General features: G+C 40.8%; 1 protein-coding gene across 10 annotated transcripts in view; it reads right to left on the reverse strand.

The window, feature by feature from the left end:
• Positions 1-18,068, reverse strand: part of DNAI1 (dynein axonemal intermediate chain 1) — a 130,844-nt gene that overhangs the window by 82,325 nt on the left and 30,451 nt on the right. For 9 of the 10 annotated variants that reach the window (XM_085529733.1, XM_085529734.1, XM_085529732.1 and 6 more), the window contains 3 exons: positions 17,138-17,222; positions 16,163-16,280; positions 14,409-14,452 (listed from right to left, as the gene is read on the reverse strand). In XM_085529733.1, coding sequence (XP_085385859.1) covers positions 14,409-14,452; positions 16,163-16,280; positions 17,138-17,222 — 247 coding nt within the window. Of the gene's footprint in view, positions 1-5,489; positions 5,511-14,408; positions 14,453-16,162; positions 16,281-17,137; positions 17,223-18,068 lie in introns of those variants that run through there. The other variant, XM_085529741.1, reaches the window with a different exon arrangement.

Raw genomic sequence — 18,068 nt, forward strand, 5'->3', positions numbered from 1 at the left:
CAGCCTGCCAAACACTATAAGGCAAGAAGTTAAGAATCAAAAACTATGAATTAATTCCCTACCTTGCAGATCAGTACAGATAAAAGTTATACTGAATAATGCATATTTTTGTTGTGAGTGGCAAAACCAAAAGGCTGCTGAAAAACAGTTTTAATGTCTCTCAAGTTTCAGCTCTAATGAAAACATTACATTAGACAGATTTCCTTCAGGTTTTTACTGATCCCCACTGTTGAAAAATGATCATTTTTCATCTCCAGAACAAAAGACAGAAAAGCCTTAGAAGAATAAGCCTTTATTGGAGTACTATGCAATTTCTTTGTACCATTCGGCCCTACAAATAATGACAAGCTATCTAAACTCAGGAGCTTACAAAGTAACTTACATATCACTAGAATTAATGATGGAACGAGCCCTATGCAGATGTGTAAATTCTAAGGCCAGAAGAGATGGTTGTGATGAAATAATTCAGCACATGTCCCTATGCTTATTTACTTCCGCTATTAGAAAAATCAATTCATTTCCAGTTTTCTGATATCCCTGAATTCCACTTCAGAGTGTACACTGAGGCAGAAGAATATTTTCAAGTCCAGTTTCATGACAGACACAACACAATCCAAATATGGGCTGCTCATATATTTCTCTCTGCCACCTCTTCTTACCCCTTGTTGTTCTAACTCTGTGACCCTGTGCTTGCTCATCTGCATGAAAACCACTCATTTTGAATTGCATCATCATCTTAGAGCACGGATGGTGATATCACATGCATATAACACTCAGTCTATGTAATTAGCAGGTTTTAAATGAAACCAAAAGAAGACTTCGTTTTCAAAGCTGCCTTGTGACAGCTCGTGAGCTAGATAGTAGCCAGTGATGATGAACAGCTGAGTGAGTGAGTTTTCTGCTCTCTGTGGGAACAGAAGATGGTTTGGACTATTTAGGAGCTCTCCAAAACACATACACAGTGATGGGGTACTGGCCCAGAGCAGCAGCACTCAACACTGAATAACCTCTCTGAAAAACAAGACTCCAGAGACACTTCTCCCTCAATGGGAATTATAGGAATAGAGCCTTTTGCTGCCAGGACCACCCTATGGGATCTGAGATTAATACAGCTCTGGATACATGCTGTCTTCTGCATGTCCCTTGGCATGCAGGCTTGGCTTTTTCATCAGTAAGAATGTAGGCAGGGTTGCTCGCCCTCATCTGGAAAGACATGGACTATCAAGGCAGAAAGAACTGAGGTATCAGAACAGTAAAGACTATTTACACATCTAAAACAGACAGGCAGAGATCCTGCTCCCTCTGCAACCCCAGGGCACCACCCAGAAGCCCTCAGATCCACAGGCTTTGAAGTAAGTCTGAACAAACTAACTGCAGCACAAGGCAGAAAGGCAAAGGCAACTACAAATTAGCACTTGTAGGAGAAGTGCAGTGCAGGTTATCTGGCCCATAGCTATTCCTATTTCAACCTTTCTCACAAATAATGTTTGGCCTGGAGGAGATTGAGATCTTCCTGTTTGTTTCCTTATATTTTGTAATGGCTAGGTGTCACAGCTGTTGCAGAAGGTGCTTCAAACAAACAGCAGAGAGCTGACCTCTGGTGATGGGAGCAGAGGTGCAGAAAGAAAATAGCAAGGAAGCCACACACTGTCAGGCTCCTGAGTGCTGCTTCACAGCCTGTGCAATTCTCTAGTAAGATTCACTCACTGTTCCCTCAGATAAATGAATAAAACCAGTTGGCGAATGAAAACAACATGTAGCAAGAGGCTACAGTGCTTGGCAGGACTATTGTTGATTTCATTTCTGTGCTTTCATATCAATTCTTCCTCCACAAAGCATCTAATCAGCCGATGCTGAGCAGCATAAAATTAATGGTTTCGTTCAGAGAGCTGCCTCATGATGCCAGACAGCATGGTGAGACTGTTTGTAAATATTTGATTAGAAAAGGCAAGCAAATTTGGCATGAAAACATGTAAAAATTAATGCTGTTCCACTATCTGAGAGGGATGTTTGTAACACAGAGAGGTATGTCAGACAACATTAACATATGTGGTACAACACCAAATCCCTTCACCAGTGTCTCTGTTCTTACAAAGGCAGCAGATCCATAGATCCAGCCTGTGAACAGTTGATAGACAGGACATTTGCCCAAATGGACAACAATTTTGTTTTCTAATTCAGTTGGAGGTGACACTTTTTTCCTTTCTTTCAACTAAATCTGCAGTTATGTAAATACATGTGTTAAGTAGAAGAAAAAATACATTATGAATAGTTCAAATGCCAACCAGAGAGACTTGGAGAAAGCTGAGTATTCAAGAAATAATACAGTTCAAATTAGGAAGACAGTAGCTTGTTAAAATGTGAATCAGCTGGTGGCCAACAAAGAACACAGTCCCAACTGACTATCATTTGTAAATTAATGGGGATTCCTTTTCAGTGGCTCCTACTTTGAGAGTTAACTGAAGACATTTATACACTGTAGCAGAACTCAAGGAAGAGCATTACAGCCTTAGTATTCAGGCAGGGACTACAGACTGTCAGCGGTAAAACCATATGCAAGAAATGATAAGAATTTGTTTCAAGTAAGAAAAGGAAATTGCAGTTTTCAGGGCATGCTGTGAAGTCTGGAAGAACTACAGACTGTCAGAGATTCTGCAGTACAACAGGCATATAGGAAGAAGCTAAGCTCTGGTGCCTTTAAAGTATGGAAGATCCCACTGGGGCTTGAGATTTAGCTGGAAGTCTTGAAAACCTTTTTGCAAATGGGAAAATACAGCTCAAATCCTCCTTTGCAAAACTTAACTCATCCTTCTCAGTGGGAAGTCAAATTCAGAAAATTTCATTAAAAATCGTAGTTCAGCCGTAGCAGCAATCTAACAGATAAGAAAGCATAACATTAAAGAAAGCAAATGAACAGCAAGGAGTACCAATCTAGCAAAGATGGGCCAGATCACGACTTACCAGTGATTTCTTAATTGTATTCCAAGGAGCAGAGTTCAGCTGCAAGTCAGTCTCACAAAACACATGAAATGGTTGAAACTCATTAGATCTGCGCAGGCACAGACCTTTTGTCAAAAGTCCATTAACCTGGGAACCAATGACTCTGTGTTCATGATGGGCATCTTATGGACAGGAGCTACAATAGGGCTGCAAACTCCCGCTGTATCGCATGTGCTGCAGAGGCAGGAGATTTTTTCCAAATCCTCAGTATTTAAACACAAGTTTCACTTTGTTTCAGAATGAGATGTCCTTAGCCAGCCTTCATGCCTATAAGGGAAGGCTTTAAAACACCAAACATATTCTACCCTGAAATCACAGGAGGAAAATAAAAAGAAGTCAAGTCTTATCATTTGTAATCATCTCCTGATTTTAAGAGCCTGCCTTTTGTGATCTCTGAATAATAAGATGTGGCAATACCGTACCACCCGCAGGGTAAATTCTCCTGGCTGCCAAAGAAATTTTCCTTATTCCCTAAAAAATAAATTCCCAATGCTTATTAGTACTGCCTTTTTCACTTGTAGCTCTTCCTTTTTTCTCACTTTCATTTGTCAAACAGCCTTTTTCTGAAGACTTCATAAATCTGTACCCTGCACTCAAAATGACTTAAAATACATTGCTTTTATCAAATAAAAATACGCTTTACTGTCCTCACAGCTTTAAGGACAGCTGTTAGGAGAGACAACTGTTAGTTATTATACTTGACAAATTACTACATAAAAACAGACCTTTTCCTCTATAGTGGTTTGTAAAAACAGCAGTTACAGATATGGTCTTGCTCTACTATGGCACGCATCAAGGGGCAGATAAAGCTGCAGAGAGAAGCTAAACAGAGGATTTTTTGTTTACTTTTTGATATGTTTTCAGTCTGAGAGTTTTCTGCACTATAATATCACTGCATGGTTTGTTAGCAGGCATGCTGCTCATGCTGGTACATACAGCAGTGCTGTATTATCCACATTTTCTGTTACAGGCTCTTCTACAGCACTCACCACATTGTCAAGATAAGCTCAAGAAAGCAGTAAAAGTGGCATTTTGGTTAATGACCCATATCTTTGGCCAGTCTAGTCCTAGTTACAGTTACACCACTGTTCATGATGCCTTTACAGAAGGCTGACCACAAGTTCTGTGGACCTCATGGTTTGTGATTTTTTTCCCCCCAGTTTGAGTTAGACAGAAGACAGATGATTTCACCTCAGTGCTCTGATATGAAAGCACCGTCACAGTGTAGTCTAACACAACAAACTGATTGGAGTAGTGTGTTCAAGGGTATTTAAGCATTAGAGCTGAAAAACATCAAATTAATTGCAAGCTGGTACATCCCCTACATCTCAGCCACGCACTGATGTGCTCATTAGGAATTCCTGTAATACCTTCCACATCACAGGACTGAAATGGGGATGTTCTCTGTAGCTTAAAAAAAACAAGAAACCCACAAAGATAATCCCAGTCTTTTGCCCCAAGGAGCTGCCTGCAGAACTACAGACTCCACACAAGGATTCAGCATTAAAGTGACTCTTTAGCATGAAAGACTTTGAATACAACTAAAGAATGCACATCACCTGACCACATCTACTGCAGCAATAGCTAACATGAAAAAAAATCATGTAATTCTGTACACATGATTTACATGACTATGGAATTTATCTGCACCTCACTACTAATGCTGCTTCCTGTAGCCACAAAAGATTAACAATAGCTCTGTCTTCCTATCAAAGACTTTGAAATTTTTGAGCTGATTAACCACAGTAAAGTATGCATATTAAGCACTGAATAAATCTGATCAAGCCAATGGTTATCCTTATCCATGTGGCTGATTTCACAACTGCAGTTGTATCTGAGAAGGAACACTTGGAGAAATCTCTCAGGTCACTGAATTCAGAGACATTTCCTGGCAGACAACCACAGCAAACCTATAGCATTCCAAACTCTCCCTTAAATGACTCTATGTGCCCGCACTGGCTCCTAGGCCTCCTTGCAATTTATCATCTGTGAGACACTTACAGAGCAGCACGGAAGCTAAACAAAGCAATTCTTTTAGCCTTCTACAGAGGCTCTGGAATTCCTCTGAAGAGAGTGACATATAATTCTGGCTTATTGACAGTGATACAGGTTGGTAAAAAAAGGATTTTACAACATTCCCATCCTTTGTGCATTTACACATTTGTGAACCTCCACTGCAAAGCCTTAATGCAAATAAATAAATAAAGACTGGGTCTTCATACTTCTGCTACTTTTTTCTCTCTTTTTTTACAACAGCGTGAGTAATAGACTTGATTCTAGGCAGTGCTATGGAAAAGTCAAACTATAAATGCCTTTTGTCTCATAGAGACAAGGCATAAGAACACCTATATTTCAGAAAAACAAAAACATCATTGAAATACATGCAGTGTTTAATGACATATTTAAGAGTGTATAGAGCTGTTCTGCTTGTCCTCATCATCTGTTGATCATCTCTTGCCAAACATAGGGGTCTCCCAGTGTAGAAGGGAAGACAGTCTTTTAGCTGATTCCTGTTATGAGAGCATCACTTTAATTAACATCAATTAACATCAATGGCAAAGACAGTTAAACGATTTCAACCCAGTTTCTGTTATGCAGCACCACAAGACCACTCCCAGAGTGACTTAAATGTAGCTGTTCTCAGAGACATAGCTAAAAAAAAAAGGAGAGTCAGTCTGCCTTTATCAACCAGGTAAGACTATGTCATACAAATGTTTCATCTCCTGTGGATTAAAATGCATTAATTAAACTAACTGGGCTAGACAGACAGGTAAGTGGATAGAAGTTAATGACCTGCAATGCACCAGAGACACAACAGGATGGCTGAGCAGTTCCTTTGATCCTCAGGCTCTAAAAAAATCTCTTAAAATGTCATTTTCCCCAAACGCATCAACAGAGCCCTTTATTATTTAATGCTTAGCAAAATGCTACAGCAAAAGACTACATTATGATTTAACTTAAAGTTAAACAAAGCAAAAGGTCGAGACAAGAAAAAAGTTAGGCAAAGCTAAGAGCATTTAAATTACAAGTAATTAAGATGGCAACTGAAATTAATTTTTCACATGATTCATATAACATATTGTACTTAGAAGGTTATATTTACTGAGTTGACGGGTATATAGGTAACATCAATTCAACAATCCCAGAGCGTGTATATGTGGTAAGAGATATTTGGTATTTGGAAAACAGAACTAAAAGTGTTGCAATTTTCAGTGTAATTATGCATAATTGTCCACAATTAGGTATCTCAATAAACAGGATGTGCAATGGCTTAAATTTCCAGCATCAGTTTGATGGGGGAGGATTTTTAAAGACCTCCAGACCATGGAGGAGGATACAGATGTTTTTCCAGTGAACTTCAAGGTCTCTGCCATGAGACAGTGCTGATAACAGCCTCTGCAAAGGCTGAAAGACTGAATAAATCAGGCTCCTGAAGAACAAAATACATTAATAACTTCAGATTTTTCTACATTAATTCTTGTTCTAAATAAAAAAATTGCTTGCTTGGAGTCAAATATTACACCTTTAAAATTTCCACATTTAAAAGTTCCCAGAGACTGGGAATTAATTGCAACAAAACTAATTGATCTCAATTATCCACCTGCTATTAAAACTCACATTTTGTCTGGCCTAAATTTACACAGCTCCAGCTTCTCTTTGATCTCGTTACACCATTTGTCTGGGAGATTAAAGAGCCCTTTGTTACACGATCTGTCTGCCCAGTACAGGGAGTTAACAGACCAGGATCCAACCTACTAATCAGCTTTCCTTTGACAAGCTGAACAAACCAAGCTCCTTCATTTCTTTTGCCAGGTCAGTTCTCCTTAGATGATTCCTTCATTCTTTCTTGCACACTTTCTATTTTGTCACTCCTTCTCCCTGGCATTTCAAAACCAGAAGTAAGCATGCCTTTCTAGGGGGATCATTTAAGCACTAAGTGAAAAAAGGCTCAGAGTTCCTATGCAAAATCTCCTGTGCCAGAGGTCACTATTTTAAAATACCACAGCTCCTCAAGGTAGGGCTGCCTCCATACAGATTATGCCTTGAATTTCTTCATGCCTATGCTTGGACACAGTCTCACAGTCTCGTGCAGGTTGGAAGGGACCTCAGAGATCCTCGAGTCCAACCCCCCATAAAACAAACTGATTTTCTGTGCTCTCCTACCAAGAGATTAAAATAATCTTCAATCTGATTATTCCATTTCTCACCACCTCTCAGATATTTCTCTTATCAAAATATCAGCAGCGATTTTCTGACTACTTGTGCATGTCCAACCTTATGGCTTGCCTGGGCCACCTCAGTCTGGTACAACGGCAATGGCTGCAATTCTTACTGAGGTCTCACGGTGTTTGTTGGAGATTTTTGATGAAATCTTACTCCTCTTGCACTTCATCCTTGAAAAAAGTTGTTCACAAGTGTATGTAATGCCAAAAAGCAAAGACATGAATAATGTGTGAAGTGAGAGGTATTTTTCTCTGGTAAGACAGGGCTTACAAAAGTCCAGCAGGGAGACAATGAGATTTTTAAGCTGAATATCTGATTACGGGTATTCGATTCCATTTGAAAATTTGAAGGTCGTGTTGACTGAAAATGGAGTCAAAAACAGGAGAAAAAAAAAAAAAAAAGATAATTGTTGGCAACCTTGAAAGTTGTTCTCAGATTCCTTTATCAAAATGGAAAGCATGGCTACATATTTTTTGCTGTTCACAGGACACTGTTTAGCCAATATCTTAGAAGGCATAAACTTCAAGTGCCATCACTTTAGCTGGCACTGCACCCTGCCCAGGCCCTGGTTTCAGCCCAGATGGGGTTAATAATGCATCGCTGTTTGGTTATGGCTGAGAGATGGGCTGATAGCTCAAGAGCTGCCAAAATGATGGTGAGCTGTGCTGGGCCGCATGCAGCCTGCAGACTGCAGGACGGACATGCCTGGCCTCCTTACTTTTGTTATGTTTGCTTCAGGGGCATATAAATACTATGTTTTGTTTCTTACCTTCCCTCCCCCCAACCCCAACAGCCCCTTTTAATCAATACAATGTAGTCATGAAAGAGCTCCTTACAGCTATGAAAAAGTCTCATAGCACACCCTGCACTCATGAATTAAATAGAGCAGACCCATGTTCTCCAGGGTCTTTCTTTTTTATTCTGGGCATACTGAGTGTCCATAATGTTCTACAGCATTTCACAAATAAGACTCACATATTCCCTTTTAATTTTCACTCTTTGCTTATGTGGTTGTACTTGTTTCCTGCATTATAATATTCCTTTACAGTAGCAATTTAGCTTATTATTTAGCAAGGCTTCTGTCTGCTTATAACAAATATAACCAATTTAAATGACTGGCAACTAAGCAACAATTGTATTTTAACTCTGATTGCCTCATTTTCCTTTCTCAAGTAAATTTCTAAGATATCACTAATAAAACAACCACCAGTAATAACTGGCATCATCAGCATTTGCGAATACTGATAAGCCTTTCAACTTGGAATAGCAATACCCAGTGTCAATAAGCAACACACCAACAGCTAGAAGGAAGTGCTCAGTCACCATGCTGGCACAACAAAGCTATCAAAACTGCTACCAAAAGTCAGAGTGGTTTTCCTGGGTTTCTGAACACTGAGGTCACGTTTAGCTTTAACAACTTTATATCAGTGCTGAGCACGAGCATTTGAACTGACATGGAGACATCTTCTCAAAGCTGGGATTTGTGAGGTCATTTTAGTCCTTTTCATAAATAAAGCCCAAATAGCAAACTGAATCCAGACCACAGTATCAGTCTCCCTTTGAAGTGTGTGCATGCAACAGTGCGCCATGTGAATCCCAACCAGCCTTTGTGATATCACACTTAGATAACAGCATCAGTTTTACTGCAGGGTCTCATAAGGCCAAAGCTGCCTGCTGGTCCCAGCCCAGCACAGGTGCTGGTGTATGAGTGGAGGGCCAACTCCAGTGCAGTCCCTTCATGTGAATCACATGCACATAGTCTTACACAAGAGAAGGAAAGTCACTTAATAAATCTGAAAGGTATTTTCTCTCTCTGACAATGTTTTCAGCCTCAGTATTATCAATATAGAAATAAACTCATGCAGTCTACAGAAAGATTAGTAGGGAACTCCACTCACAAGTCTTCTTTGTCTCTATTGGGAGCGTGATTTAAATATAAATACATCCCAAAAGCCATCTGAAAGAGACTTTCTGTGATCTGGTTCAGAGATCTGAATTCCTCAGGAACTACTCAGTCTTCTTACTGCTTTTACTGAGAACCACAAAATCACCAGGGTTGGAAAAGACCTAAAAGACCATCCAGTCCAACCATTCTCCTATCACCAATAGCTCCCACTAAACCATGTCCCTCAACACAACATCCAGTCGTTCCTTGAACACCCCCAGGGTCAGTGACTCCACCACCTCCCTGGGCAGTCCATTCCAATGTCTGACCACCCTTTATGAGCAGTAAAACCTCCTAATGTCCAGCTTGAATCTCCCCTGCCACAGCTTGAAACCATTCCCTCTGGTCCTGTCACTAATGACACGAGAGAAGAGGTTGACCCCCAACTCACTACAACTTCCCTTCAGGAAGTTATAGAGAGCAATGAGGTCTCCCCTGAGCCTCCTCCAGGCTGAGCATTCCCAGCTCCTTCAGCCTCTCCTCATATGGCCCCATTGTGCTCCAGACCCCTCAACAGCTTTGTTGCCCTTCTTTGAACATGTTCCGGGCCCTCGATGTCTTTCTTGCAGTGAGGCCTGATCCCCCAGTTGTCCCTCACATGCTGCGTGATCTCCCTCAGGACAATCTGCTCCATAACCTTCCCTGGCACCGAGGCCATGCTAACAAGCCTGTAGCTCCCTGGATCCTCCTTACAACCTTTCTTGTAAATGGGAGTTGCACTGGCAAGCCTCCAGTCTTCTGGGACCTCACCAGTCAACAAGGAGTGCTGACAGATGATGGAAAGAGCCTTGGCTATCACCTCTTCCAGTTCCCTCAGCGCTTTTGGGTGAATCTCATCCGGCCCCATGGACTTGTGGCTTCATATTTTTTTGATAATTTTAGTACCGTAATTGGACTGAGACCTTAGAGAAAACTTCAATTTTTATCTACATTTCAAGATCAGATAAAGCACTGTAGTATTATAATAAGCAGTTAAAACAAATTAATGATCACAGACGTTATCTAAATGCAGTAAGATTCTTTCAATGTGAGGATCCCAGTCCTCCTGCTAAACTGCCTCCTCTATTACCAAGGTCCCCAGACCTATGGAGAGGGTAAATGTCTTGTCAAAGCTGCCATCCCTGGTGAAGTAATTGGTGATGAACTGGTAACTGATGAAGTAATTGTGCTGACAAGAATATCTCTGTATATTCCCCTGGCATTCTGTTAAGTACATCATAACACTTGATTTAAATCTTACACAGTATGGACTTAATAGAGCACATACTAGAAAGGTTAAAACCTGGTTCACTGTCAGGGCCTAAAGCAGAGCTGTAAACAGAAATGAATAGAGATGCTTTCTATTGTGGATTTATGGGCATCATTTCTAGTTCTGCACTGCTTGGTATTTTTATTGTAATCCGTGTAATGATGCAAACCATCTGCTGGCACAGAAATGATGAAAAAGGCAGCTACTTTTTAGGTATGCACTGATCCCATATGGGTACCACTGCAAGTGTCCTCTTGTGAGTGAAGGTTCCATCAAGGACAGAAAGCTACAATTTGGGAAGCAAAAACTCAAAGACTGATGCCAGTCATTGTTGACAGCCATTACCATTGCCATGATCTGTGATTACACAATGGCTTGGTTTAGAACTGTGAGGACCATCAGGGGAGGTGAAACTCTGCTTCTGATGAAAAACACATGAGAGAAACTAGGTCAGTGTGTCTGATTATGATGTTTGCGCTCAGGAAGAATGTGGGATGTTGAGGTGAAGCTGCAGCACGTTGCAATGCAAGAAACCCAGCCCATTTTTCTTCTCCCTGTTATCTCTGAAGAACATTGAGTATGTCCTAAATGGGGACATTGTGTCCCCCATGTCCTTATCGCAATGTCTATCCAACAGTTTCAGTGAGAGCAGTACATGAAAGATGTCCATGTTTACTGGACAGTGCATTTGAGAAAATGAAAAATACAAGACTGCAGGTATGCCCTTCTCCCTGTGACACTACATAGAAGAGCACAATAAGAACTGGTCTGTTGTCTCAGTGTTCAACCATAAATCCTCAGCTTCACAAATCTCAAGGGTATCTATTACTAAGTAGTTATTCCTCTTGCCAGAATTTTACAACAATTTAATTCTGTCATAAAGGTATAACAACTTTTATTTTAGATGCAGTCACACTCTGCATTAGCACTGTTCATCCTGAATTTAAAGAGGACAAATTGTGCTCCCGCTAGGCCCCATTATACAGTCATTTCACAGTGACGAACTAAGGATTAGACAGCTATAACAGATTCTTCAGTGTTCTGGGGGTGAGCCTGTACTCCTCATGCATCCTGGTAACTGGCAAGTTACACCCGCAGAGTGCAAAGGAAGAACAGGGGAAAGTACATTACCCAGGCAGATACTGTTTTTTTTCCTTCTCGTCTCACATGCAGGTGAGAGCTGCTCATAGAAAGCCATCTCTGAATGCTGTCAGAAGCACACTTACTCCTCAAACATGAATTTAGGTGATTGCTAAGGCCTGGGCTTGTTGTGCTCCCATGAGCAAGGCAAAGCACAAGCCCAGCACCCACCACAGCCCACTGAAACCCACACTGCAGGCTGTCAGTCTAGCCAGAAATCCAGCAATCTCATTTATGCGGAAACAAAACCAGAAAGACAGCTCCTCCTGATGGGAATAACAATTAATTCTAGCCAAGCAGCAAAGACCCTGAATTGCAAATTGCAGTGACAGTATTCCCTTGTTCAGAGGAGACTGTCATATGCCAAAGAAATGCCATTAGCATCAGAAACCTCATCCAAATAAATTACTGATGAAACCTGCAACAATAGGATACAAAAACAAGAGATAAACTAGGATCCTATTTGTAAAGAATTCACCATGATGGAGTGAAATGGACCCATAGAAAACAAGGGATCTTCTGTTTCAAAAAGAATACTTTGGGCAGCAGGACAAATGTATTGCTTGTACCCTGGCAGCACCACCAAACGCATGCTGCACAAAAGAGTGGTGATGTAATTATGCTCACCACAGATCCAAAGAGCTGAGTTCTATTTGTGTCTCTAGCTCAGTCCCCCATTGACAACAGGACCATTTCCCCTGGCCAGGATTCATCCCCATTCCGCACCTGGGTGGCAGAGCAGTGGGAAAGCCCTGCCTAATTCCTGCAGTCTGAGTATGGGGGCTGTGAGCACAGTAAGATTTCACTCTGCTGGACAAGGTGAAGAATATCCTGAGCACTTCTTGCCATGCTTTCTTTTGCAAAGACTAATTCTAATCTGGTTTTTAGAATTCCTGCTGCCTGCTGGATTAAAGAAATTGTCAGGCCAATTCTGGTTTCTCAACAAACTAACAGGAACATTTCCTGGACTTGGATGGAATGAACTTCAAGAGAAAAAATGTCATTTTAAAGAAAAATCAAATGTTAGAATATTGCACACAGAATGTAATCTTTACCACTGCACATGAAGACAACCCATCTGGTTTTCCTATCAGAACAGAGAAATACAAGAGAAAGACTATTAGAGTCCACACCAAAGGCCCCTGTAGCCAAGTGTCTGCTCCCCAAGAGTGCTGAGTACTAACTGATTAAAGAGCACAAGAATCACAGCAAAAGTTGCTCTACTACCTCATTTTCAGAGTTTCTTGGAGTTTGCAATTATGAACTTACTGAACCAGATGATCTGTTCTTGGTAATGGCCAGCAGCAAACTGCCCCTCTGTGAACTGATCCTTTGACCCCATGTATAGCTTTTTCCTCCAAGGCATGGAGAACGGGAAGAAAAGGTTCACAATTTTTTTACATATCATCTTATTCTATTTTAAACTTGTATTAGTCCATTAGCTCAGTAATTTCATATGGTCTCCCTCATCCTTGAGTTACAGGCAATAGAGAATATTTGACCTTTTCACTTCTGCTGCTCAGGACTCTATAGACCCATATCAAATCCCCTCTCCCTTGGCCAGTTTTAAGAAGCTCAGTGCTGAGCTTCTTATTCCACATGACTTAGTTTCCCAACAGTGAATTTCATTAGTCATTTTATCATAACTGAGATCCTTCAGCATCCATTCAAAATAGGTGTTCCCTAAAAATAAACACCAAACAATTTAATTTGTCATTAGAGAATACCTAGAACAGACTCTAATGTCTTCTTGCTGAAGAATGCTAGCAAAAAAATATATCTGCAGTTTGCAAGTAAATACAGAGCAACTGAAATGGCAGGTGGGCAAAGCCAAAGACCAGTCTCTGGCTCCCTGTCTTCGACTCTCAATCACCCACAAAGAACTCCCAGGGTTGAAGTGCTTAGGGTAATAAATTCAGTGACTAATCCTGCTATTTGCACTTCTCAATCACTGTTTACCTATAGCCCCGTGGCTGATTTTCATTTCAAGCCAGACGGAGGACTATTAGTGCTCTATAGGGGAATCAGCTTTGACTTCAAAAAGTAAGTTCTAACACTCAGACAAGAGCTCAATTGTCCTGCTAGAAACAGTGGAGAAATTGCCTGGGTCAGCAAACCCAGTCCTTACAAGTTACAAGAACCATTCTGTAGTCTGTCCTCTTCTGTAAGCCCAGAGAAAGCTCTGCTGCCTTTGCAATGTTATTCTTTTCTCTAACACTCTCTGCTTCATTTCAAAGTGAATGGTAAGACAGGTAGATACAAGGTTCACAAACAGTATAAGAAGGGTGAGAAAGATGTCCATAATAGCTCATAATAATTTGTATCTAATCCCAGACACTACATAAGGAAAAGTGCCTTTTCACAGTACTACATCCTGGCATGTCCTAATGGAGAGCTTACCTCTACAGACATCTCTGGAAGATGCTCCCCACCAAGAGGACACTGTTTATACTTAGAGATGTCTCTCATGATTGGCTTCTGGTGAAACAGAACAGACCTGGTCTTTAAGCATTTAGAAGGGCTGGGACAGGGGAATGACAATCACAGTCCATCAGATGAGATTGAAAGGATTAAGTGGTGCCTCTGGGGACGACTCCTTGACCAAAGGGAGAATCAGCACTATCATATGCCAAAAATCCTGGCTAACACTGTCTATGCCTATGCGTTTGTGAATGTTCATGTCATGGAATGTAAATGAATAATTCCTATCTTGAATTCAATCTCAGTTTACATATATTGAGTCCTTTCTACAAGATGTAGTCCGTGCCCCACAGTGTGCTATGTTTGAACCTCAATGCACCAGCTTAATATTTTAAATCTGTCAATGTCACTTTTGTATTTGTTACTTACAAGAGCCATACCCCACTGCAAACAGGTCCTTGTACTTTGGATTCCTGTAATGAGAAAATTCATGTAAGAAAGCATTTATAATTAACTGCATAATTCAAGAGGAATGCACAGTGTTTCACATTTTAATATCATGGCCCATTCTCACGGGACCACATACACTGTAAGGGCTAGACCCTTTTGAATATATACACCAGTAAAGTTCATGTATGAGTAATTCTTCTGGATGCAAGATGCACAAGATAAATATAACATCTGAAGACCACAGCAGTAGGTGAAAAGGATAAAAAGGGCACAGACCTATATATGATGCCAATCTCCAGCATTTCTTGGTTTATGTACTTAGTGATTATGTAAAGTTTACTTCTAAAGATGAGGTCTTTGAAGAAAGGAGAAAGGCAGGAATGTACTGGCTTCCATCTTTCAGAAGCCTGAATAAAGGAGTTTGTAACTCACTGAAGAATAACACTCAATATGTTTACTTTCACCATCACTAAATAATAATGGATGATTCAAGAAACAGGTTTCAGTTCAAAATTTCATCACCACAGCTCAGGAAAGGAAATTCCCTTCTGATTCAATTGGTTGTCAGTTTTGTAAAAGCACATTGACTGAGTAATTAGTTATTATACCTTCAAAAGTTCCCTTATCTGAAAACCATCTACTGTTAAAACTTCTGCTCCGTATGGACAGTTCAATACTGTTGCTGTCCATAAACTCTTGAAAAGAATGGATGTGAAACTTACCTAATGAGTGTTCCCCTAACTATTCTGAACTGCTAAAATGAAAATATTTCTCCTTTTTTACTTGGGTAAATACCCAGACATCTTAATGCTCTTGCTCCTGTTCTGTCCTCTAAAAGCACCATCACTGACAGCAGTGTGAGAATAAAAATCAAATTAGAAAAGCTTGTTACATAAAGCAATTTGGGGTCATTCTTCCAACTTCTGGAGACAGGAATAATAGCAACAGAAATGACATATAGAAGATGCCTTTTCCCCAATTTTACATCTCATTTTAGTATTATTTTGTATTCTCATGCAACAAGCTCCTCAACATTCTATTAAAGTATAAATCTTGCAATGGCCTGAAAGGACGAAAGACAGCAATCCTGCTCTGTCTCACTATAGATCCTCCTTGCCAAGACACAGATGGATCACACTGCACCACCATCAAGAGGAGGTAGAAGAACACAGGGCAGGAGCTATGTAAGTCTCACACAACTGCATGAACAAGCCAGTGCTAGGATCAGGTATGTTGAAAAGTAAAGGATTCATTCAGGTTGATGAGAAGTTTTTTCATGCCAATGACTGTGAGCTGATTTGAAAGTACAAATGATAGTTTTCAGAGTTTTGGCTGCTTCACATTTCTTGTCAAGAATGGCACCATCTCTTCTCCTTCCTTGGGCTTTTCTGGATTGATTCTTACAGCATATTATCCAAAGATATTTCCCTTCTCACCTTTCCCAAGAAAGGACATTTATTTGCCCTGCTAGCTGCACTCGCTTTGCTCTAGCACTGTCCCACACCTGTCGTGTCCTCACCTCTTGCTGAATGTCCCAGCCTTGACACATTCAGCCTCACACGAGGTGCTTCCAATCCAGAAGTGCATGGAATGTTTAGATGCTGTCAAAGCAGATGACTGTAATTACTCAAAAAAGTGTTTCCGCAGAAACCAGCACTGCCCTGTAAGGTGGCACTACAATTAACTCCACTACTCTGCAAAACTGAGAACAAGTTTGCGTTAAGGAGACTTACCAGGAGATGGCAGTAACTGCAAGTCTCTTGGTTTTGTCATACTGGAACTTCCAGAGCGGGAGGAGCGTTCCCTTGTGGTCCCGGTATTCATCGGAGGCATCCTCGAAATATTTAAAATCTAAAACCAAAATCAAATAATAAGTCTCGTGGAAAAAGTCTGAAAAATGTAACCATGATAGAGTACCAGATAAGCTTTAAAAGAATCTCTGTCGTTCTCACAGTTTCGATACAACACAGTTATTAGTATAAAAGCTGTCTCGATCTCGCTCCAAAACAACACTTAAGTACTGCAGTTTGCCAAGCACCAGGCCCTCACACAAAAGGCTGATGGTCTGAAGGAGACAAAGAACGAATAAGGAAAAAGCACTGAGTGCAAGAGGCAGCCTCAAGTCATTCTCAGAGCTAGATGCAGACTTTCAAGAGGGAGCTGAGCAAAGATACAAAAAGCCTTGCAAAATAGCATCAGTACTAAATATGTCAGTGATCTCCAGAGGTCCCTTTTAAATCCTATGATTCTGTGATTGTGTGAGGATTGCTCTGCACTGGCTGCTTTGACACCAAGACCTGCATCAAGGAGGGAACTACCTGCTGAGGAAAGATGCCTGCCAGACCTGCCGGCCCAGCCTGCACAGAGCAGAGCTGATGTGCATGTCTTCTGAATGACTCAGCTTGCTGTCCTGTTTGCCTTGTGTGAGCCAGCAGGTTGCTAGCCCTGCTCATTTTAGCTCTATTTGTCTAACATTCAGCATTGGAGACATCAGCATAACATAAGGCACAAACTAGTTTTCATAGTCTGTGCTCCAGTCTTCCACTGCTAATCACTGACTTGGTATCTTTTGCCAAAACCCCTGCCTGCTCCTTTTACTAAGAGCCAGCTTTCCCAGAGGATCTGTTGTGAATTCTGCTACAGTTATGGCCACTCATCTGCAGGAATTCTATTCTGAGAGCAAAGATCATCTCCCAGTAGGGCCATACCTTGTGCAATGTCATCAAATATGTTCTGATTCACCATCCGCTCCATTATTTTGGCTGCACTGGATATCTTGTTTATATCATCGCCCTGTTGAAAAGATAAACAAATAAGAGAAAATTTATATCCTACAGGTTACAAGTCTTACAGATCTTCTGTGATGGAAAAAGCTTGAGTCTTTCCATCTTGAATACAGGATAAATTGAAGCTCCTCATACTGCCACCTAATTATGATGGCACTTGAATTAAAGCAACAAACCTATATTAAGTTCAGCAAGGTGCCACTCACCCCTGAGATACACTAACTTCAGTGTTTGTGTCTGATTTAGCTCAATGGCAAGGTGCTTCTCTATGAAAGCAGTTAGTCTTAATCTCCTCAACCTATCCGATCTGTTTTATGATGGGATGAGCTAAAAGCACACACACGATCCATCCCTCATGTCACTTGATAACAATTCATTAAGTTCAGCAATACAATCGTGTTTGATAATGTATCAGCTGGCTGTCCAGCTTTTGTGGAAAATGTTTTGATACTCTTTAAAATCTGACTCCCCTCACTAGGGAAACCAAAAGTGGGCAAACCTGCATGTGGGAATGTGTGCAGGAAGTGCTTCAGGTATAGCAAGGGAGACCTCTTGGGAATGGCATTTTCCAAGGCCAGTGGTCCCTGGTTAACTATATACTTGTCTGACTGAGCCCTGTGTCCAAACACAACATTCTTATTCCATCTTCTTATTAAACTCTGTTCCTAACTACTTTTTTTTTTTCTGTATTAGTATGTTCTCTATTCTGTGCATGTGTTTAAGTGAACAGAAGCAAAATTCAAGCTGGGCTAACCAAAAATAGGACAAAATCTTTATGCCAGCAATTGGAGGGACAGAGCTTGAAGTTCCCCAGATAGTTTGGGACTGTGAGGACAATGCCAGAACAGCTTTG

This window comes from Coturnix japonica, chromosome Z (genome assembly GCF_054131305.1).
Source record: "Coturnix japonica strain WE chromosome Z, WE-NBRP24, whole genome shotgun sequence".
Taxonomy (NCBI): Eukaryota; Metazoa; Chordata; class Aves; order Galliformes; family Phasianidae; genus Coturnix; species Coturnix japonica.